Genomic DNA, 21,380 nt, shown 5'->3' on the forward strand with positions numbered 1-21,380 from the left:
GTCATTAAGAGGCCTTTATTGACAGTGCCGCACGTATGGGTCACCCCCTGTGACCCCTGACCTTTCACCCCTCACACCGACCCCATGAGTACCAAGGGGCTCTCGACCTTTAACCTCCCCCGCCTTGGCTGGCCCAGAAACCTTTGTGGGGTTGGCGTGAGTCTGGCATGGGGGGAGGGGCAATCCCAGAATCCTTTGCAGGCTTAGCATATGTCATGGGGGGGAGGGGGGTCTGTGTGTGACAAGGTCTATCAATCCCAGAATCCTTTGCAGGGTTGGCGGGAGTCATAGGGGAGGTGTGATAAGGTCTGACAATCCCAGAATCCTTTGCAGGGTTGGCGGGAGTTAGGAGCTAGGGCCAAAGAGGGCGCGGGGGGGGGGTGGGAGAGAGGTCACGATCCTCAGCCCAGGGGACATGTCGAGGTGAACTGAGGGGGGGCTCAGCTCTGGCCCCCAGGGCCCCCCTGCAAAACCAGCCTCCCCCAGGACCTGCCCCCCAGGCTCCCCCGATGTGCTGCCCCCTAGTGGGTCCGGCAAAACTGCACTCCCCAGCCCTCCCAACCCTGCCACCCCAGCCTGCGGGCTGCCCCCCAGCCCCCCCAACCCTGCCACCCCAGCCTGGGTGCTGCCCCCCTGCTCCCCCACGGACGTTGTTAGTGGCTTGGTTTCCAGCAGTGACATGAACCAGGGGAACCCCAGAGCAGAGGTGCAGAAGCTCCCTGCCCGGGGCCCCCAACAGCCCCCCGGAGGGGGGGCGCCGGGGGCAGCTAGGGGAGGTCAGTGATGGCCCTCTTGGCGGGGGGGCCGGCCGGCTTCTCCTCCTTCTCCTTGGCTTTGTCTTCATACATCAGGATCCTGCGGGGGGAACGGAGACGGGGTGAACGACAGGGGGGACGGAGGCTGCGGGTCGGGAGTGAGGGGCGCTGGCTGGGCGGGGGGAACAGGGGGGACGGGGGCTGCAGGTCGGGAGTGAGGGGCGCTGGCCGGGCTGGGCGAACAGGGGGGACGGGGGCTGCAGGTCGGGAGTGAGGGGCACCGGCTGGGCAGGGGGAAAAGGGGGGACGGGGGCTGTGGGTCGGGAGTGAGGGGCGCCGGCCGGGCTGGGCGAACAGGGGGGACGGGGGCTGCAGGTCGGGAGTGAGGGGCGCCGGCCGGGCTGGGCGAACAGGGGGACGGGGGCTGCAGGTCGGGAGTGAGGGGCGCCGGCCGGGCTGGGGGAACGGGGGGGACGGGGGCTGTGGGTCGGGAGTGAGGGGCACTGGCCGGGCAGGGGGAAAAGGGGGGATGGGGGCTGTGGGTCGGGAGTGAGGGGCGCCGGCCGGGTGGGGGATACAGGGGCTGTGGGTCGGGAGTGAGGGGTGCTGGGCAGAGCTGGGGGGCTGTGGGTCGGGAGTGAGGGGCACCGGCCGGGCAGGGCGAACAGGGGGCCGGGGGCTGCGGGTCGGGAGTGAGGGGTGCCGGCCGGGCGGGGGATACAGGGGCTGTGGGTCGGGAGTGAGGGGTGCTGGGCAGAGCTGGGGGGCTGTGGGTCGGGAGTGAGGGGCACCGGCCGGGCAGGGCGAACAGGGGGCCGGGGGCTGCGGGTCGGGAGTGAGGGGTGCCGGCCGGGCGGGGGATACAGGGACTGCGGATCGGGAGTGAGGGGCACCGGCCGGGCGGGGGATACAGGGGCTGCAGATCGGGAGTGAGGGGCACCGGCCGGGCAGGGGGAAAAGGGGGGACGGGGGCTGTGGGTCGGGAGTGAGGGGCGCTCACAGTTTGAAGATGGCCGAGCGCTTGCCCAGCATCATGCGGACGAAGTCCCGGTAGCTGATGGTCTCGCCCTGGCCGCCCGTCACCTCCGTGATCATTTTCTTCAGCTCCAGGTGGGTCTTGGCCGCCCCCAGCTTCTCCAGCATCCGCTTCAGAGCCATGATGTCTGGGGGGGAGCAGAGATCAGGGGGCCAGCGGGGACACGCCCACGCTCGCACACACACGCGCGCACACCCACACACGCTCACTCGCACGCATACACACTCGTGCACACACACAGTCGCACACACACATGCTCGTTCGCACACACACCCATTCTTGCACGTGCATACACACACACGCACACACTCCCACACGTTCGCACAAACACACTCGCACACACACTCGCACACACACATCCGCACATGCTCACGCTCGCACACGCTCACAGACACATGCTCGTACACACACACGGTCGCACACACACAAACATGCACACACACATTCACACACACGCTCGCACACGGGAACTCACCGATGTCCCCCTCTCCGTTGAGGTCGAACTCCATGTATTTCTCTGCAGGAGGGACGGACGGACAAGAGGATTAGACAGAGGCACTCGGGGCTCCTGCTCCCCCTCACTCTCAGGGGCGTTGCCCCATCACCAGCCCCCTGGCACCTGCTGCCCCCCACCCCCAGGGGGCCTGGGACCCCTGGTTTCCCCCTCAGCCCTCAGGGGACTTGGCCCCACCCAAATGAGCCCCCTCGGGCGTCACTCACTCTTGAAGGCCTCCAGCTTCTCCGGCAGGTCTTCGTCTGTGCTGTATTTGGGGTCATCCAGGAATTCCTGGGGTCAGAGAGACGGGGCTGGGTTGGGGGCGGAGCTGGGTAGGGAAAGAGGGCTGTGTTGGGGGGTGGAGCTGGGGGCAGAGAGCGGGGGCTTGGTTGGGGGCGGAGCTGGGGGGGCAGCCCCATGGTGGTGGGCAGTGGCGTGGGGGGGTCAGAGGACCTCAGTGGGTGATATCAGTGCCCTGCTCATGACATCACCATTATCTGCGGGTGACCTCACAACCCTGACATCACAGCAGTCTGAGTATGACATAACAGGAATCCGTGTGTGACATCAGAGCCTGCTGACATCACCCCGGCTTATGACATCACACCCCTGTCACCTCATAATGACTGGCATGTGAGGTCACAAGAATCCCGGGTGGGTGACCTCACAGCTGTATGACATCACAGCCCCCTGGGTATGACATCACAGGGTGCCGAGCGTGACATCATCACACACCGGAGTGATGCTGCCTGGCTCAGGACATGACATCACACGTCACAGTGACATCACAGCCCGCGGTGAGTGACACCGGAGCCTCGTAACATCCCCCCCCCGACATCACGAGCTGGCTGTGACACCATGACAACGGGTAGCTCCGCCCTGGGCACAGCAAACTGGGGGTGATCCAGGGTCTGACACACCTGGGCTGGACGTGGGGGGGGGGCTGTGGGGCCCATTCCCCTCCCCCATCCCTGGGGCCCCCACAGACCCCCGGGGGGGGCCGTCTACCTTATTGAGAGAGTCCAGACCCTCCTCCTGCTGGGCCTTCAGCGCCCCGAAGGCCTTGCCCCCTGGCGGGGGGAACAAAGGGTTAATGGTGCCCCTCACTCCCGACCCGCAGCCCCCCGGGCCCCCCCAGCTCTGCCGGTGCCCCTCACTCCGAACCCGCAGCCCCCCGGGCCCCCCCAGCTCTGCTGGTGCCCCTCACTCCCGACCCGCAGCCCCCCGGGCTCCCCCAGCTCTGCCGGTTCCCCTCACTCCCGACCCGCAGCCCCCCGGGCCCCCCCCAGCTCTGTCGGTGCCCCTCACTCCCGACCCGCAGCCCCCCGGGCTCCCCCAGCTCTGCCGGTGCCCCTCACTCCCGACCCGCAGTCCCTGGGTCCCCCCAGCTCTGCCGGTGCCCCTCACTCCCGACCCGCAGCCGCCCGGGTCCCCCCAGCTCAGCCAGTGCCCCTCACTCCCGACCCGCAGCCCCTGCTAGCCTGGCCCTGTCCCTCCCCAACTCTGCCAGTGCCCCTCACTCCCGCCCCGCAGCCCCTGCTAGCCCAGCCCCCCTTTCAGGCTCTGGGTTTCCTCTTTCTCGGGCCGGCTGGTTTCCCCTTTCTGGGGTTAGCCTGAGGTAGTTTCGCTTTTGCTGCCTTTCCCCGCCCGGCAGGAGGAACTGACAGAAGGATCGGGAGCCCGGGGGTGTGAGAGGAGAGAAACACCCCTCCCCCAACCCGCCCACGCGTCCATGGGGGGTAGGGGACCCCGCAGCGCTGCCAGCCCCTGTGCAGCGAGGGAATGGGACCCAGGCATCCGGGAGGGCACTCACTCCCAAGGGACCCTGCCGTGCGCTCAGCCTGTAGAGAGCGGGGAGGATAGTGAACAGGACCCAGGCATGTGGGGTGGACTTGGAGACCGGTACAGGGAACGGGACCCAGGAGTCCAAGGAGGTGGCGGGAGGGAGATGAGGACTGGAAATGAGACTCAGGCATCCGGGGTGGAATGTGGGGGAAACCAGGATGGGGAATGGGACCCAGGCTTCCGGGGAGCAGGAGAAGGGGACCCAGGACTCCGAGGAGGTGGGGGGAGGGAGGTCAGGATGGGAAATGGGACCCAGGCATTCGGGGTGGAATGTGGGGGAAACCAGGATGGGGAATAGGACCCAGGCATCCGGGGAGCAGGAGAAGGGGACCCAGGACTCCGAGGAGGTGGGGGGAGGGAGGTCAGGATGGGAAATGGGACCCAGGCATCCGGGCTGGGATGTGGGGGAGACCTGGATGGGGAAGAGGACCCAGGCATCCGGGGAGCTTCGGAGCAGGAGACTGGAACAGTACCTTGTGGATTCTTCTGGGAGCTCATGTTTGCTCCGGTCTCGGCCTCCCACGCTGGACCCCGGAGTCCAGGCCGATGCCTCAAGGCCACTTCCCCCTTCCGCAGCTGGGGCCCGGCCTTTATAGACACCGGCCACTTCCCCTTCTGCCGCCTATAGGAGCCGTTGACTCCGGGGGGGAGGGGGTGTCACTGTGCTGGGGGGCCAGGGCTGCAGGGGGCAGCAGGGGGCGCTCTCCCCAGCAGTCGGTGCCAGCCCAGAGACCCCAGTCTTGTCCCAGACATTTTGTTCTATTTGATGGTCCCCCACCCCAGAGCCAGCTGCATCTGAGGGCCAGGCAAGCGGTCCCCGGGTAACCAGCCTCTGTTCCCCTCCAGAGTGGGGCTGTGTCTCGGTGCTTAGTGAGGGATCCCCCTATAACCTGCCCCCCGCAGAGGGGCAGCGTCCCAGTGCCGGGCCAGGGGTCGCCACCGAGCCCAGCTCCGTGGCGATGAAATGATCACAGAGATGCCTCGACCTGCTGGGTGCCTGCGTTTATTGAAAGCTTAAAGCCCCCAAAGAACTTCCATTTTGGTCACTCGGCGGGAACTGGGGGTTCCCCTCCCCTGCTGAGCCATGGGGTGAGCACAGGACCCCCACTCACCTGTGGGGAGAAAGAGAGTCACATTAAGGATGAGAACCCAGGAGTCCGGGCTCTGAGCCCCCCCTGCTCTGACCCACCAGCTCCCACTCCCCTCCCAGAGCCAGGGAGAGAACCCAGGAGTCCGGGCTCTGAGCCCCCCCTGCTCTGACCCACCAGCCCCCACTCCCCGCCCAGAGCCGGGGAGAGAACCCAGGAGTCCTGGCTCCCAGCCTCCCCTGCTCTAACCCACCAGCCCCCACTCCCCTCCCAGAGCCGGGAGAGAACCCAGGAGTCCTGGCTCCCAGCCCCCCCTGTTCTAACCACCAGCCCCCACTCCCCGCCCAGAGCCGGGGAGAGAACCCAGGCATCGGGGCCCCACCCCCGCTCATGGCTAGGCCCGTGGGGGGAGGGAGGGTTACCATGCTGCGGTGGGGCCGGGTGTCCGATAGTCCACAGTGAAGGCGTCTGTGTTTCCGTTCTCATCGCTGACCAGCACCTCCGCGTACGGGAAGCAGCACGTCCAGCTGCGTCGGGCAACAGAGACAGGACGGATAAGCAGGGGCTGCGGGTCGGGAGTGAGGGGCACCGGCAGAGTGGGGGGGCAGGGCTGGGCTGGCAGGGGCTGCGGGTCGGGAGTGAGGGGCACCGGCAGAGCTGGGGGGGGGGCAGGGCTGGGCTAGCAGGGGCTGCGGGTCGGGAGTGAGGGGCACCGGCAGAGCTCGGGGGGCAGGGCTGGGCTGGCAGGGGCTGCGGGTCGGGAGTGAGGGGCACCGGCAGAGCTGGGGGCCCAGGGCTGGGCTGGCAGGGGCTGCGGGTTGGGAGTGAGGGGCACCGGCAAAGGTGGGGGGGAGCCGAGGCGGCTGCGGGTCAGGAGTGAGGGGCACCGGCAGAGCTGGGGGGAGCCGAGGGGGCTGCGGGTTGGGAGTGAGGGGCACCGGCAGAGCTGGGGGGCAGGGCTGGGCTGGCAGGGGCTGCGGGTTGGGAGTGAGGGGCACCGGCAGAGCTGGGGGGGCAGGGCTGCGCTGGCAGGGGCTGCGGGTCGGGAGTGAGGGGCACCGGCAGAGCTGGGGGGGCCCAGGGCTGGGCTGGCAGGGGCTGCGGGTCGGGAGTGAGGGGCACCGGCAGAGCTGGGGGGCAGGGCTGCGCTGGCAGGGGCTGCGGGTCGGGAGTGAGGGGCACCGGCAGAGCTGGGGGGGAGCCGAGGGGGCTGCGGGTCGGGAGTGAGGGGCACCGGGACTATTACCCACCGATAGTCACACACGAGGCCCTCGTCCGCGCTGGGTCCCCGCGGGCGGCAGCTCAGCCCAGAGGGGTTGGCGCCGACCCGGACCGTCACCGGACTCTCCGCATCGACCGCGTGAAATCTCATGGTCCAGACGTGCCGGGCGCAGTCGGGGTCGTGCTGGATGCTGCCCGCGCAGGGCATGGAGAGCTCCAGCAGCCTGTGGGCCGGCGGGTTCTCATCCGTCACCTGTCGGGAGGGGGACAAAAAATCCGCCCTCAGCACCCAAAGAGCAGGGAATCAAGATCAGTAATCACTAGCCAGGGAGGGACCCTAGTAGCCCTGGAGAACTGGGGTCAGCCCCCACTGCGGAGAAATTGGGGACTGCGAATCAGCCACCAGTAACTGGGGATCAATAATCAATAGGTGAAGATTGGGGACAGCGAATCAGCCACCAGTAACTGGGGATCAATAATCAATAGGCGAAGGTTGGGGACAGCGAATCAGCCACCAGTAACTGGGGATCAATAATCAATAGGCGAAGGTTGGGGACAGCGAATCAGCCACCAGTAACTGGGGATCAATAATCAATAGGCGAAGGTTGGGGACAGCGAATCAGTCACCAGTAACTGGGAATCAATAATCAATAGGCGAAGGTTGGGGACAGCGAATCAGTTGCCAATAATCAATAATCAGCCAGCCACGAAATACCATGCGGGGGTTAGAGCAGCCAGCCGGGAAAGTCAGCAGTGCCGACGTCAACAATCGACCGTCCTCCGGCGAGAGGAGAATCCGGCATTAACTGCGGTGACTCGTCATCAATACTCGGAAATTGATCGCTCATCACTGGCCATCGGTGAGCAGGAGCCAATGGCCAGCGATCGATACGTGACTCTTGGCCACCACCAATAGCCAATAGTTCACGATCGCTGATTAATGCCCGATAACCGGCCGTCCATTAGCCATCGTTAATGATCATCAATTGTCATTGGGAGTGACGCATGATTGGCCAGGAGTTGTCAATGCTAGCCAGGGAGCGATCATTTAGAGATCATCGATTATTGGCAAGCGATGAGCGGGGGATGCCAGCGACCCAACGCAACGCCGTCGGAAGGGAGAGCGCGGGCTGGCTCTGAAGCCAACTCACCACGGCGTCTTCTGGCACCACCATGATGGGGATTTTCACGTAATTATGAGCTGACGAACTTTGTGCCATAAACGTCGCGATGCTGGGGAGAGGCGGGGGTGTGTGTTTGCGTTAGAAGATTGCGCCCGAGCTGGGTGTTACGTGAAACACTGTGGCTGCCTAAAACTCCCATTAATAATGGTGATTAATAATTATGGATCCGCGTAATTAGAGCTGCGTTGAAGTTGGGATGAACATTTTGGACATTCCCCGTTCTTGGATCTGGGTTTTTTGGGGGCGTTTTATGGAATTTTGAAATTCCGTTGCGAATTTCAGTCCCAGTGTTTTGGTTGCAAAGCCGACGATGTTGCTGAAAACTGAACGTCGTCAAAAATGGCGGCTGAAATTTTAAATGTCATCGAACGTTTTTGAGCAAATGGTACCGAACATTTGCAGGTGGTGTTTTTGGCAATCAAAATGTTTGGGGTTTCATCCAACGCTGTCGTGGAACTGGGCTGTTGAATTTCATCAACAATTTCAGCCGACCGGTCACTGAATGTTTCAGCTGAAATTTCATGGAAAATTTTGTTGATATTTTTTGGAATTCAAGGAATTGTTGTTGAAACGTCAGGGCGGGCATTCAAAATTGTAGTTGTTTTCTTTACTTTTTGAAATTTGTTTTAATTTTGCAAAAAGTTACAGCGCGAAATGTTTGGCATTTCAGGAACATTTTCAACGGTTCAAATTCTGCCAAAAATGTGATGCATTTGGTTTGAAAAACGTGAAGTGGAAATTCCCCCCTCCCCCAAATGTAGCTGGTTTATAAAAATTCTCCAAAGTTTTGAGCTAATTTTTTTTTAATTCACCAAAACTTTTAGCTGGAATTTTGACTTTGGCGGAACATTTGAACTTTTAAAAATGTTAACATTTGAATGTTAACGTTGAAATTGTAAAAAGTTGCCTCAAAAATTGTAGTGGAAATTTTGACACCCACCCCGAAAAATCAGTGCGACTTTCCCGCAGCGTCCCTCCCATTCGTCCACGACACGCGACGGAACGGGCCGGCGTCCTTTGCAGCCCCGAAACGCCGTCGCCGAAATGTTCCACATTTTCCAAACGGTGCTGAAAGTTTTCGTTGCCGCATTTGGGATTCCGGCCACACGGTTCGTTGCGATTTCAAACAGCAGCCGAGATTTCAGCTGAACATTTCTGAGCCCCGACCAAAACATCTGCCTTGATGTTTTTCAAACCTTTTGGCCAAAACGCCAAACGTCCCTTCGGATTTTGGTTCCCTGCCCCCCAACGTCAGTGAAAATGGTTTAATTTTTTTTCTCTTTTGGGGCCAATTTCAGCTCAGATTCCTTGTGAACACCCCCCCACCCCTGCCGCACTGGACAAGTCGAATTTCGTTCCCCTTTTACCTTCTGCAAATTCCCCCAAATCCTCCCAAAACGTGTCAAAATGTTGCATTTCGGCCCCTTGAAACGGGCGAGATTCCCCCGGGTCCCGTCCCGGACCCGCGAGGGGCTTGGGGGCCTCACCTGGAGGAGAAGCCGGTGTGGCTGGCGGGGGCGGCGAAGGTCCCGCTGAGGACGACGCTGGCACCGGGTCCTAGGCGCCCCCCGGGGGGGTCGTAGCCTTGCAGCAGCCCCAGTTCGTCGGTCACCGAGAAGGTGAACGTGGCCTCGGCCCCGTCGTTCACAACCAGCACCGCCAGCCGCGTCACCGTGCCCGGCAGCAGCGTGCCTGGGGGGGCCACGGAGCGGGTGAGCGAGGGGGTGGGGGGAGAAATGGGGCGGAGCATTGGGGAGGGGGAGGGGGAGGGGCTATGGCAGAGAGGTGGGGCGGAGAATTGGGGAGGGGCGGGGCAGTGGATGGGGAGGGGCTATGGTGGAGAGAGGTGGGGGAGGGGGGGCAGGTCTTTGGGGAGGGGGGCTGGATGAGGCAGCTGGTGGGGGGAGGGGCAATGGGTCTGGTGGGATAGAACCAGGCCGGGGGGAGGGAGCTGGGAGCCAGGACTCCTGGGTTCTCTTCCTGGCTGGGAGAGGGGAGGGGAGGGGGGGGGGCTCTAGTGGGTTAGAGCAGGGGAGGGGCTGTGGGGGTGCAGGGGGGCAGTTGGCAGTGGGGTGAGTGGCGGGGGGGCAGGATGGCAGGAGGGGGAGGGGCATGGGGTGGGGGAGAGGCGATGGCGGACTGGGGGGGGCGGGATTAGCCCCCCCCTCCAGACACTCACCGTTCTGCCCGTCCAGGGCCCGGACCTGCACTGACTCAGTGGCCATGGGGTCGGGGCGGAGGCGGGTGAAGGGGAGCCCAGCGCCCGTCAGCCCCTCCACGCCCAGCACCGTGGCCTGTGGGGGGGCAGAGAACAGAGCTGAAAGGGGGGGCCCGGCTTGGCGGGGGGGGACATCGGGGCGCCCCACAGCGGGTCCTTACCGGCAGCTGGAAGCTGATGGGCGCCAGGGCCAGGAGGTTCCCGCTGGCATCTGTGCTCTGGTTCAGGGGCGCGGTGCCCACCGGGCCCCCGGCACCGTCCAGGGCCAGGAGCCGGAGCAGCCGGGCGCCACGTGCCTCCCCCAGCAGCCGGGCTGAGACGGTGTAATTCGCCCCTGCGGGGGGGCACAGAGAGATGGGAGTCAGCACAGAGCCCCCCGGTACTCCCCGGGCATTACCTGGCATGGGCGTTACCTTGCACGGACATTACCTTGCACAGATGTTACCTCCCCTGGGCGTTACTTCGCACGGGCATTACCTCCCCTGGGCATTACTTTGCACGGGCGTTACCTCCCCTGGGCATTACCTCGCTCGGGCGTTACCTAGCATGGGCATTACCTCACCCAGACATTACCTGGCACGGGTGTTACTTTGCATGGGCGTTACCACGCACAGATGTTACTGCCCCTGGGCATTACCTCGCTCGGGCGTTACCTGGCATGGGCATTACCTGGCACGGGTGTTACCTCCCCTGGGCATTACCTCGCTCGGGCGTTACTTCGCACGGGCGTTACCTCGCACGGGCGTTACCTTGCACGGGCATTACCTTGCACAGATGTTACCGCCCCTGGGCATTACCTTGCACGGATGTTACCTCCCCTGGGCGTTACCTCGCCCAGACATTACCTGGCACGGGCGTTACTTCGCACGGGCGTTACCTCGCACGGGCGTTACTTCGCACGGGCGTTACCTCGCACGGGCCGGCCCTGGATGGGCAGCACCAGGTCCTGGCGTCGCTCCAGGATCTGCAGGGTCACGTCCAACAGGCTCTTGCCCCCGATCTCCACCTCGTAGCTGCTGCTGGGTGTCAGTGCCACTGTCCAGGTCCCCACGGCCTCCACCAGCCGCAGCTTCAGCACCTTGTGCAGGGCCGTGTTGATCACCGGCTCCACACCGGCCGGCGACCCGCCTGCGTGAGGGCGACACGGCACCGGGGGCGCTGAGACCTGGCTCCCTCACCCGGCGCTGAGCCGCGGCCCTCTCGGGGAGGGGGGGGGGGCTGCTTATCCAGGGCCTGAGGTGCGGCTGGTTCTGGGCTGGGCGCAGGGGCTGGTTATACAGCGATCCATCGCCCAGTGTGGAAATGCAGCCACCTCTGGGGTGGGGTGTGGGGGAGCCGGGAAAACAGCCACCTATAACAACCCTGCAGAAGGGCAGCCCAGTGCGCGGGGGGTGGGGGGGAGAGCGCCCCCTACCTGAGGGCTGCAGGAGGGAGACGCTGAAGCTGCTGCCGGCCAGGCTGCGCACGGACACGGAGAGCTCGCTCAGGGTGTCGTCCACGGGGAAGGGGAAGCGGGAGCCGAGGAGCCGGGCCCGGGTCACCGTGATGGGGGCCGCGTTGAGGGCCAGCTCCATGACCCCCAGCACCCCCGAGAGCTCAGCCTTCGACGTCAGCACATAGTAGCCCCCCGAGAAGGCTGCCAGCTCCTCAAAGATGTTCACGGCTGGGGGGACGGACGGACGGACAAGAAGGGTGAAAAGCCCCATCCCCCATTCCCAGCCCCCCAGAGCCAGCCGGTCCCCCACCCTGGGGCCGGATTAGAGACAGCGCCCTCCTGCCCCATTCCCCGCCCCCCTGAGCCAGCCAGTCCCCGCCCTGGGGCTGGGTGGGAGCCGGCGCCCCCTAGAGGGGACAGGCCCCTGCCCCATTCCCCGCCCCCCAGAGCCAGCCGGTCCCCGCCCTGGGGCCGGGTGGGAGCCGGCGCCCCCTAGAGGGGACAGGCCCCCGCCCCATTCCCCACCCCCTGAGCCAGCCAGTCTCACCCTGGGGCCGGATGGGAGCCGGCGCCCCCTAGAGGGGACAGGCCCCTGTCCCATTCCCCGCCCCCCTGAGCCAGCCAGTCCCCGCCCTGGGGCCAGATGGGAGCCGACGCCCCCCAGGGGTCCCAGCCCTGCCCCCACTCGCCGTGCTCACCCCGGGCGCTGCGGGTGGCGCAATACCCCGTCAGCAGGGCGTTGACTTGGCTGCGGGTCGATTCCACCAGCACCTTGACCTGCTCCAGCCGGGCCTCGTCCTTCGCCCCCGCGTCCGAGAAGAGGAAGATTTCGAGCTGGCGGGCGGGGGGCAGGGGACAGAGGTGAGGTGGGGGCCGGGGCTCGTCCTGGGGGGGCATGGGGCTGGCCTGGGAAGGGGGGCTGGCAGGATGGGAGGAGGTTGGGGGGGTCAGGCGGCAGTTTGGGGCTCCGGGGCTCCAACCTGGGGGGAAGTTGGGGATGGGATTTGGGAGGCTTGGGGCAGTGGGGGGCTTGGGGGGGTGGGTGGACTTTGGTGGGGTTCAGGGTTAGTGGGGGGGCACGGGGGGTTGGGGATGTTGGAGGCAGTGGGGGCAGTGGGAGGTCAGGGGGCAGCAGGGGGCTCGGGGGGCAATGGGGGGGCAGTGGGAGGTTGGGGGACTCGGGGGGCAGTGGGGGGCTCACCGGGGCTCGCTCGCCCGCAGCGCCATCTCCAGGCCGGTCAGCGCCAGCTCGGGACAGTCCCCACCACCATTCACCACCAGCCGCGCGATGGCCGCCTCGAACTGCCCCACGTCCTGGGTGGTGTAGACGGGTCCCACATCTGCGGGGAGAGGGGAGGTGAATGGGGGGCAGGCGCAGGGGGAGGAGGGCGCAGGGGCACCGGGCGTTCGGAGCCATACCCGGGTCACTGAAGGGCACCAGCACGTAGCAGTGGGGCGCGGGGGGATCGGTGGATCAGAGGGATCGGTGGATCGGGGCCATACTGGGGGATCGGGGTGCAGGGGAATCCGGGTGCGGGGGGATCGGAGTTCAGGGGGTCGGGCGTTTGGGGCTATACTCAGGTCGCTGAAGGGCACCAGCACATAGCTGTGGGGCGGCGGGATCGGGGCACAGGTTGATCGGGGCGCAGGGGGATCGGGGCTGTACCAGGGGATCGGGGTGCAGGGGGATCAGGGCACAGGGGGATCGGGGCCGTACCGGGGGATCGGGGCGCAGGGGGATCGGGGCACAGGGGGATCGGGGACATACCGGGGGATCGGGGCGCAGGGGGATCGGGCTGTACCAGGGGATCGGGGCGCAGGGGGATCGGGGCGCAGGGGGATCGGGCCGTATCAGGGGATCGGGGCGCAGGGGGATCGGGGCGCAGGGGGATTGGGGCCATACCAGGGGATCGGGGCGCAGGGGATCGGGGCACAGGGGGATTGGGGCCGTACCAGGGGATCGGGGCGCAGGGGGATCGGGGCACAGGGGGATTGGGGCCATACCAGGGGATCGGGGCGCAGGGGGATCGGGGCGCAGGGGGATCGGGGCCATACCAGGGGATCGGGGCGCAGGGGGATCGGGGTTGTACCAGGGGATCGGGGCACAGGGGGATCGGGGCCGTACCGGGGGATCGGGGCGCAGGGGGATCGGGGCACAGGGGGATCGGGGCCATACCAGGGGATCGGGGCGCAGGGGGATCGGGGCGCAGGGGGATCGGGGTGCAGGGGGATCGGGGCACAGGGGGATCGGGGCACAGGGGGATCGGGGCTGTACCAGGGGATCGGGGCACAGGGGGATCGGGGACATACTGGGGGATCGGGGCGCAGGGGGATCAGGGCACAGGGGGATTGGGGCCATACCAGGGGATCGGGGCGCAGGGGATCGGGGCGCAGGGGGATCGGGGCCGTACCAGGGGATCAGGGCGCAGGGGGATCGGGGCCGTACCAGGGGATCGGGGCGCAGGGGGATCGGGGCCATACCAGGGGATCGGGGCGCAGGGGGATCGGGGCCGTACCAGGGGATCGGGGCACAGGGGGATCGGGGCGCAGGGGGATCGGGGCCGTACCAGGGATCGGGGCGCAGGGGGATCGGGGCCGTACCGGGGATCGGGGCGCAGGGGGATCAGGGCACAGGGGGATCGGGGCCGTACCAGGGGATCGGGGCGCAGGGGGATCGGGGCACAGGGGGATTGGGGCCGTACCAGGGGATCGGGGCGCAGGGGGATCAGGGCGCAGGGGGATCGGGGCACAGGGGGATCGGGGCGCAGGGGGATCAGGGCCGTACCAGGGATCGGGGCGCAGGGGGATCGGGGCCGTACCAGGGGATCGGGGCGCAGGGGGATCAGGGCACAGGGGGATCGGGGCCGTACCAGGGGATCGGGGCGCAGGGGGATCGGGGCACAGGGGGATTGGGGCCGTACCAGGGGATCGGGGCGCAGGGGGATCGGGGCCCTACCTGGGTCATTGAACGGCACCAGCACGTAGTTGTGGGGCGCGTCGGCAGAGCCCACGTGCTGGCGGATGAGTTCCAGGCAGACGCGCTGGACCTGGGCGATGTCGGAGCTCATGCTGCCCGTCGTGTCGATGGCGAAGGTCAGCGAGTAGCCGGCCAGGTTGAAGAGCTTCCGGAAGGCGGCCGAGCCCACCTGGGCCAGGAGCCCCGAGCCTGCGGGACCCAACACGCCTCAGTGGGGCGGGGGCTGCGGGGCGGGAGTGAGGGGCACCGGCCGCCGAGGGGGCTGCGGGTTGGGAGTGAAGGGTGCTGGCAGAGCGGGGGACTGCGGGTCGGGAGTGAGGGGTGCTGGCCGGCTGAGGGGGGCTGCGGGTTGGGAGTGAGGGCAGTGGCCGGCTGGCGGAGCAGGGGGCTGCGGGTTGGCAGTGAGGGGCGCTGGCCAGCTGCGGGGGGCTGCAGGTCGGGAGTGAGGGGCGCTGGCTGGCTGAGGGGGCTGCGGGTCGGGAGTGAGGGGCGGTGGCCGGCTGCGGGGGGCTGCGGGTCGGGAGTGAGGGGCGCTGGCCAGCTGCGGGGGGCTGCAGGTCGGGAGTGAGGGGCGCCGGCTGGTGGAGCAGGGGGCTGCAGGTCGGGAGTGAGGGGTGCTGGCCGGCCAAGGGGGCTGTGGGTCGGGAGTGAGGGGCGCTGGCCGGCTGTGGGGGGCTGCAGGTCGGGAGTGAGGGGCGCCGGCTGGCGGGGGGCTGCGGGTCAGGAGTGAGGGGCGCCGGCCGGCCGAGGGGCTGCGGGTCGAGAGTGAGGGGCGCCGGCTGGCGGGGGGCTGCGGGTCGGGAGTGAGGGGCGCCGGCTGGCGGGGGGCTGCGGGTCGGGAGTGAGGGGCGCCGGCTGGCGGGGGGCTGTGGGTCGGCAGTGAGGGGCGGTGGCCGGCTGTGGGGGGCTGCGGGTCGGGAGTGAGGGGCGCCGGCCGGCCGAGGGGCTCTCACCTGGTCCCACGAAGAAGTCCCGCGTGGCCCGGGTGGCCAGGTCCGCGGCCTGGCGGTGCAGGTGGTGGTGGGGCGAGAGCTGGGGGTCCGAGGTCTCTTTGTTGATGCCGCCGGTCGGGGAGAAGTTCTGGGTCACGTCGTTCCGCCCCCCATGGCCGCATTTCCCTGGGGCCGAGACGGGAAGGTGAATGGGGGTGGGGTGGGGAGGGGGTGATGTGGGGGAGGGGAGCGGTGGGGGGGGGGCTCTGCTCACCTCGGGGTTTGCTCCGGCAGGTGCCCGACAGCTTGTACCCGCTGGTCACCATGTCACTCACCAGCATGTTCCCCTGGCAGAGATAGCGCCCCCTGCCGGAGAGCCGCGGCGTTACACTCAGGGGGGGGGGCATGCCCCCACTGACCCCCCGCTGCCCCCAGCCCAGCACCCCCTCCTGTCCCCCACCCCCACTGACCCCCCGCTGCCCCCAGATCAGCGCCCCCTGCCGGAGAGCCGCGGCGTTACACTCGGGGGGGGGCATGCCCCCACTGACCCCCCGCTGCCCCCAGCCCAGCACCCCCTCCTGTCCCCCACCCCCGCTGCCCCCAGCCATCCCCCAGATCAGCGCCCCCTGCCGGAGAGCCGCGGCGTTACACTCGGGGGGGGGCATGCCCCCACTGACCCCCCATTGCCCCCAGCCATCCCCCAGATCAGCGCCCCCTGCCGGAGAGCCGCGGCGTTACACTCGGGGGGGGGCATGCCCCCACTGACCCCCCGCTGCCCCCAGCCCAGCACCCCCTCCTGTCCCCCACCCCCACTGACCCCCACCCATCCCCCAGATCAGCGCCCCCTGCCGGAGAGCCGCGGCGTTACACTCGGGGGGGGGGCATGCCCCCACTGACCCCCCATTGCCCCCAGCCATCCCCCAGATCAGCGCCCCCTGCCGGAGAGCCGCGGCGTTACACTCGGGGGGGGCATGCCCCCACTGAGCCCCCATTGCCCCCAGCCATCCCCCAGATCAGCGCCCCCCTGCCGGAGAGCCGCGACGTTACACTCGGGGGGGCATGCCCCCACTGACCCCCCGCTGCCCCCAGCCATCCCCCAGATCAGCGCCCCCTGCCGGAGAGCCGCGGCGTTACACTCGGGGGGGCATGCCCCCACTGCCCCCCTGCTGCCCCCAGCCATCCCCCAGATCAGCGCCCCCTGCCGGAGAGCCGCGGCGATACACTCGGGGGGGCATGCCCCCACTGACCCCCCATTGCCCCCACCGATCCCCCAGATCAGTGCCCCCTGCCAGAGAGCTGCAGTGTTACACTCGGGGGGGGCATGCCCCCACTGACCCCCCCATTGCCCCAGCCATCCCCCAGATCAGCGCCCCCTGCCGGAGAGCCGCGGCGTTACACTCGGGGGGGGCATGCCCCCACTGACCCCCCATTGCCCCCAGCCATCCCCCAGATCAGCGCCCCCTGCCGGAGACCCGCGGCGTTACACTCGGGGGGGGCATGCCTCCACTGATCCCCCGCTGCCCCCAGCCCAGCACCCCCTCCTGTCCCCCACCCCCACTGACCCCCACCCATCCCCCAGATCAGCGCCCCCTGCCGGAGAGCCGCGGCGTTACACTCGGGGGGGGCATGCCCCCACTGACCCCCCCATTGCCCCCACCCATCCCCCAGATCAGTGCCCCCTGCCAGAGAGCTGCAGTGTTACACTCGGGGGGGGGCATGCCCCCACTGACCCCCCGCTGCCCCCAGCCATCCCCCAGATCAGCGCCCCCTGCCGGAGAACTGCGGCGTTACACTCGTGGGGGCATGCCTCCACTGACCCCCCCATTGCCCCCAGCCCAGCACCCCCTCCTGTCCCCCACCCCCACTGACCCCCACCCATCCCCCAGATCAGTGCCCCCTGCTGGAGAAGTGGAGCATTAAACTCGGGGGGATCCATGCCCCCAGGGACCCCCCCAGTCCACCCAGCCCAGCACCCCCTGCTGCTCCCAGCCTCCCAGCCCAGGGCCCCCTGAGGTTGGACACACGGGTTCCCCATCTCCGCCCCAGACAGTGTCGGGGGGTCCCCAGGTCTCACCCTGGCTCCTTGGCACAGTCCTTGCACGTTGGCTTGTCCGGGGGCGCTGTCGGGACGGCCGGGCTGGAGGCGTTCACTGCGGGGGGGGGAAGGGGTGAGAATCTGGTAACTGCCCCCCTGAGCAGCCAGTCCCTGCCCCATTCCCTGCCCCCCAAGCCAGCCAGTCCCTGCCCCATTCCCTGCCCCCCAAGCCAGCCAGTCCCTGCCCTGGGGGGCTGCATGGCTGGTGGGTGCTGAGCCGAGGGGCTGTGCTGGGAGGGTGAGTGGAGGGCGATGGGGGTGACGAAGTGGGGGATTTGCTTGCTTGCATGCGGAGGGGGTGGGACTCAGTTTCCCTGGGGGTTACTGGTTTAACGAGGGGAGGGGAGAGGGAGTTTGTGGGTACACAGGACCGGAGAGAGGACGTGGGACCCCTGCCAATGGCCTGGAGGACGGAGACCCCAGCGACCGGTGACCTGAGACCCCGACCCGGAGACGCAGCTCAGGAGATGCAGCCGGTTCTGGCCAGTGGGAGGACAATGGGCTGTGGGGAAAGGACCCCGGTGACCTGACCAGCCGGGTCCAGCCAGAGGATAGAAGAGGGGAGAGGGGGCCCAGTGACCCTGTTTCCCTGGAGAGAAGACAATGGACAGAGGCGGGGCCTGGGGCCGGGGATCTCAGATGCCCAGCTGGGAGCAGGGGGGCTCTGGGCTGGAGAGGGGGAGCAGGCAGAGCCCCCCAGGATGCAGAGAGACTGGGATGTGCTGGGCTGAGGGAGGCCAGTCCTCAGGGTCAGAGAGTTTCCTGTGCTGGGGTCAACGCTCAATAAACCTCCTGTGTGACGCTGGCTGAGAGTCGCTCTAGGCTAGAGAACAGGGCCGGGGGGGGGCATCGTCCCTTCGGGGGTGGAGGCCCCGGGGGTCCAGAGCGAGGGGACTCCCTGAGGGGGCCCACGGCAGAGACAGACGTGCTAAGGCTCCGAGAGGTGCGGCTCCAGGAGGTGGAGGGGCCTGACCCCGAGAGAGAGGGGACCCCCGAGAAGGGCTGTCGCACTGAAAGGGGCACCCCCCACGGACCCCACGGGGCCAAGAGTGGGCACGATCTGTGAGTCCGTGACAGACAGCGGCACTGGGGTGGGGGAGCTGAGCCCATGGGGAGCTGGGGGGCAGGATTAACAGCTGGGCAGGAGCCAGGCAGATGTGGGGGGTGAGCTCCTGCCCCCCACCCCCGGGGAGGGCCCCAAACCCCAAGAGGAGCTTTGCAGAAAATCATGAGATTCTGGGAGCCAGTCTCGGGATTTGGGGGGTCTGGGGATTTCAGGGCCGTCCTAGGCCCGCGGTGGGGTCCGACCAGGGGGTTTGCTCTCCGGCAGGCCTGGCCCGGGGGCGGGCGAGTGGGTTGTGGCCCCGGGGGGCGGGCGAGTGGGTTGTGGCCCCGGGGGCGGGCGAGCGGGTTATGGCCCGGGGGCGGGCGAGCGGGTTGTGGCCCCGGGGGCGGGCGAGCGGGTTGTGGCCCGGGGGGGCGTCGCTTACCCAGGTGCGCGTAGGGCTCGGCCTGGCCCAGCTCGGCCCAGTTGGTGTTGCTATAGAATTGCTGCAGGACGTGCAGGGCTTTCCCGGCGCTGAGCCGAGCCGACTCCAGCCCCCCCGGGGTCCCGGCGCCGCCCAGCGCCCCCACGGCCGCGGCCCGCAGCAGCCGGAGCCGGGTCGCCCCTGCAAAGCCAGCGCGGGGCCTGTGTGAGCTCCCCGAGCCCCCCGACCCCCCGAACCCCCAACCCCCAAAACCCCAACCCCCTGAACCCCCAACCCCCCCGACCCCCCAAACCCCAACCCCCCGACCCGCCCGAAACTCCGACCCCCTGAACCCCCAAACCCCCCGAAACCTGAACCCCCTGAACCCCAACCTCCCGACCCCCCGAAACCCCGACCCCCGCCTGCAGCCGTGTCGCCCCTGCAAAGCCAGCGCGGGGCCTGTGTGAGCTCCCTGAGCCCCCCGAAACCCCTGAACCCCCAACCTCCCGACCCCCCGAAACCCCGACCCCCCGAAACCCCGACCCCCCCGCCTGCAGCCGGGTCGCCCCTGCAAAGCCAGTGCAGGGCTTGTGTGAGCTCCCCGAGCCCCCCGAAACCCCAATCCCCTGAACCTCCAAACGCCTGACCCCCCCCCCGACCCCCCGAAACCCCGACCCCCCGCCCGCAGCCGGGGCGACCCTGCAAAGCCAGCGCGGGGGCCTGTGTGAACCACGCCGGGTCCTGCAGGTGGGTGTCCCCGGACCCCCTGAACCCCCCGAGCCCCCCAAGCCCTCGCCTGCAGCCGCGTGCCCCCCGAATCCCCTGAGCTCCCCGAACCCCCCGAGTCCCTCGCCTGCAGCCTGGTGTCCCCCAACCCCCCTGAACCCGCCACCTGCAGCCGGGTGCCCCCCCGAGCTCCCCAAACCTCCCTCCTGCAGCCGGGTGCCCCCGAGCCCCCTGCCCGGCTCCTGTAACCTGTACCGCCCCCGAGCCCCCCGCCTGCAGCCCAGACCCCCCCACCCCCCCTGCCCAGCTCCCTGAAGTGCAGCACCCCCCAATCCTCCCAGCCCCCCCGGCCCGGGACCCCCCAGATCCCCCCGGTCCCCCCGGCCCGGCGCCCCCGATCCCCCCCGCCCCCCCGCCCCCCCAGATCCCCCCAGCCCCTCCCGGCTGGGGGGTTAGAGCGGGGGCGGGGCTGGGAGCCAGGACTCCTGGGTTCTCTCCCCGGCTCTGGGAGGGGAGTGGGGCTGGTGGTTAAAGCAGGGGGGCTGGGAACCAGGTCTCCTGGGTTCTCTCCTGGCTCTGGGAGGGGAGTGGGGGCTGGTGGGTTAGAGCAGGGGGTCTGGGAGCCCGGACACCTGGGTTCTCTCCCCACCTTGGAAATAGGCCTTGAAGAGCCCGCTGGCCGTGAGCGGCTCCATGTTCTCCAGCGTCCCGGGGGCCATGGGGGGCTTCCCGGCGGGCGGGTTCCTCTCCAGGAACCAGGCCACGGCCCGCAGGGCGCCCAGCTCGGTGATGTCGGCGTCGGTGAAGTCGCCAGGGGCCAGGCCCCCCCGACTCGGGGTTGGGGCGGAAGGCACTGGCCAGTGCCAGGAGGAGCACCCAGGGGAGGGCGCGGCCGGGGCCCATGGTCTGGGAGGGTGTCGCTGGCCCCAGGGATGGAGGGGCCCAAGGGATGTCGGTCGCCTTATAACCCTGCGGGTGGGCGGGGCCAGGGTTCCCCACCCAGCTCTGCGACTAATCCACTTCCTCCTGGCAAAGCCCCCTGGCCTCCTGCAGCCACTCCGAAGCCACTCCAAAGGGGGAAACTGAGGCACAAGGGGCCCCGACTCCCCCTTCCCCCCACCCTGCTCTAATTACTGGACCCCATCCCCTCCCAGGGCAGGGGAGAGAACCCAGGAGTCCTGGTGGGTCGGGGGTGGGACATGGGGCCTGGGGTTCTAGGCCAACGCCCCTCCCCCACCCCAAGCACGTGATTTTTTACTTTTGCACCATTGAACTATTTTTTATTTTGACGCTTCCTGGAGCAACTCGGTTCACACGGAATAAAGTCCAAGTGCTGAGAAATGATGTCTGGTGCAGAGAGACCCAGCCCTGCCCCCCCCCCGCAGTGCCCCTCACTCCTGACCCGCAGCCCCTGCCAGCCCAGCCCTGCCCCCCCACAGTGCCCTCACTCCCGACCCGCAGCCCCTGCCAGCCCAGCCCTGCCCCCCCCGCAGTGCCCCTCAGTCCCGACCTGCAGCCCCTGCCAGCCCAGCCCTGCCCCCCCAGCTCTGCCGGTGCCCCTCACTCCCGACCCGCAGCCCCCTGCTACCCCGGCCCTGCCCCCCCAGCTCTGCCGGTGCCCCTCACTCCCGACCCGCAGCCCCTGGGCGCTGGTCGAGGCTGCAAGTGCCGGGCAGCTGCGAGCCGGGGATTGTGGTTGCAGAGGAAACGCCTCATGGCCGTGCTGAGCCCAGCGGGTTTGTGCGTCAGCCCAGAGCCCACAGGGGCCCTGTCGCCCCCAGAGCCCTAGAGCCGCTGGCGGCCCCAACCCCGACCTGCACAGACAGCGAGAGGCCCTGCATCCCCACCCCCCATGTGGTCAGCGTCTCCGCTCCGGGCTGCTGACCCCGGCCCGGTCTGGTGC

The 21,380-nt window shown here is 68.0% G+C and overlaps 1 protein-coding gene and 1 pseudogene across 1 annotated transcript; both read right to left on the minus strand.

Moving 5' to 3' along the window:
• Positions 1 to 4,763, minus strand: AIF1 (allograft inflammatory factor 1). Its single transcript, XM_008175597.4, has 6 exons — positions 4,606 to 4,763; positions 3,296 to 3,357; positions 2,512 to 2,578; positions 2,267 to 2,308; positions 1,756 to 1,918; positions 1 to 855 (listed from the first exon to the last, which is right to left on the minus strand). The coding sequence occupies exons 1-6, from the start codon at positions 4,628 to 4,630 to the stop codon at positions 768 to 770; spliced, it is 447 nt and encodes a 148-aa protein (XP_008173819.2). The 5' UTR covers positions 4,631 to 4,763; the 3' UTR covers positions 1 to 767.
• Positions 4,764 to 5,638: 875 nt separating this feature from the next.
• On the minus strand, positions 5,639 to 20,489 carry LOC112061519 (von Willebrand factor A domain-containing protein 7-like; annotated as a pseudogene).
• Between the last annotated feature and the right edge of the window lie 891 nt (positions 20,490 to 21,380).

The sequence above is a fragment of the Chrysemys picta genome, chromosome 12 (assembly GCF_011386835.1).
Source record: "Chrysemys picta bellii isolate R12L10 chromosome 12, ASM1138683v2, whole genome shotgun sequence".
In the NCBI taxonomy this organism is placed as follows: domain Eukaryota; kingdom Metazoa; phylum Chordata; order Testudines; family Emydidae; genus Chrysemys; species Chrysemys picta.

Excerpts from the sequence above, each read along its gene's own strand:
- AIF1 (XM_008175597.4), bottom strand. The coding sequence starts at position 4,630 with ATGAGCTCCCAGAAGAATCCACAAG. Across the intron at positions 3,358-4,605 it reads CTCCCAGAAGAATCCACAAG|GGGGCAAGGCCTTCGGGGCG; the intron begins GTACTGTTCCAG and ends TCCCCCCGCCAG. Across the intron at positions 1,919-2,266 it reads CAACGGAGAGGGGGACATCG|ACATCATGGCTCTGAAGCGG; the intron begins GTGAGTTCCCGT and ends GCTCCCCCCCAG.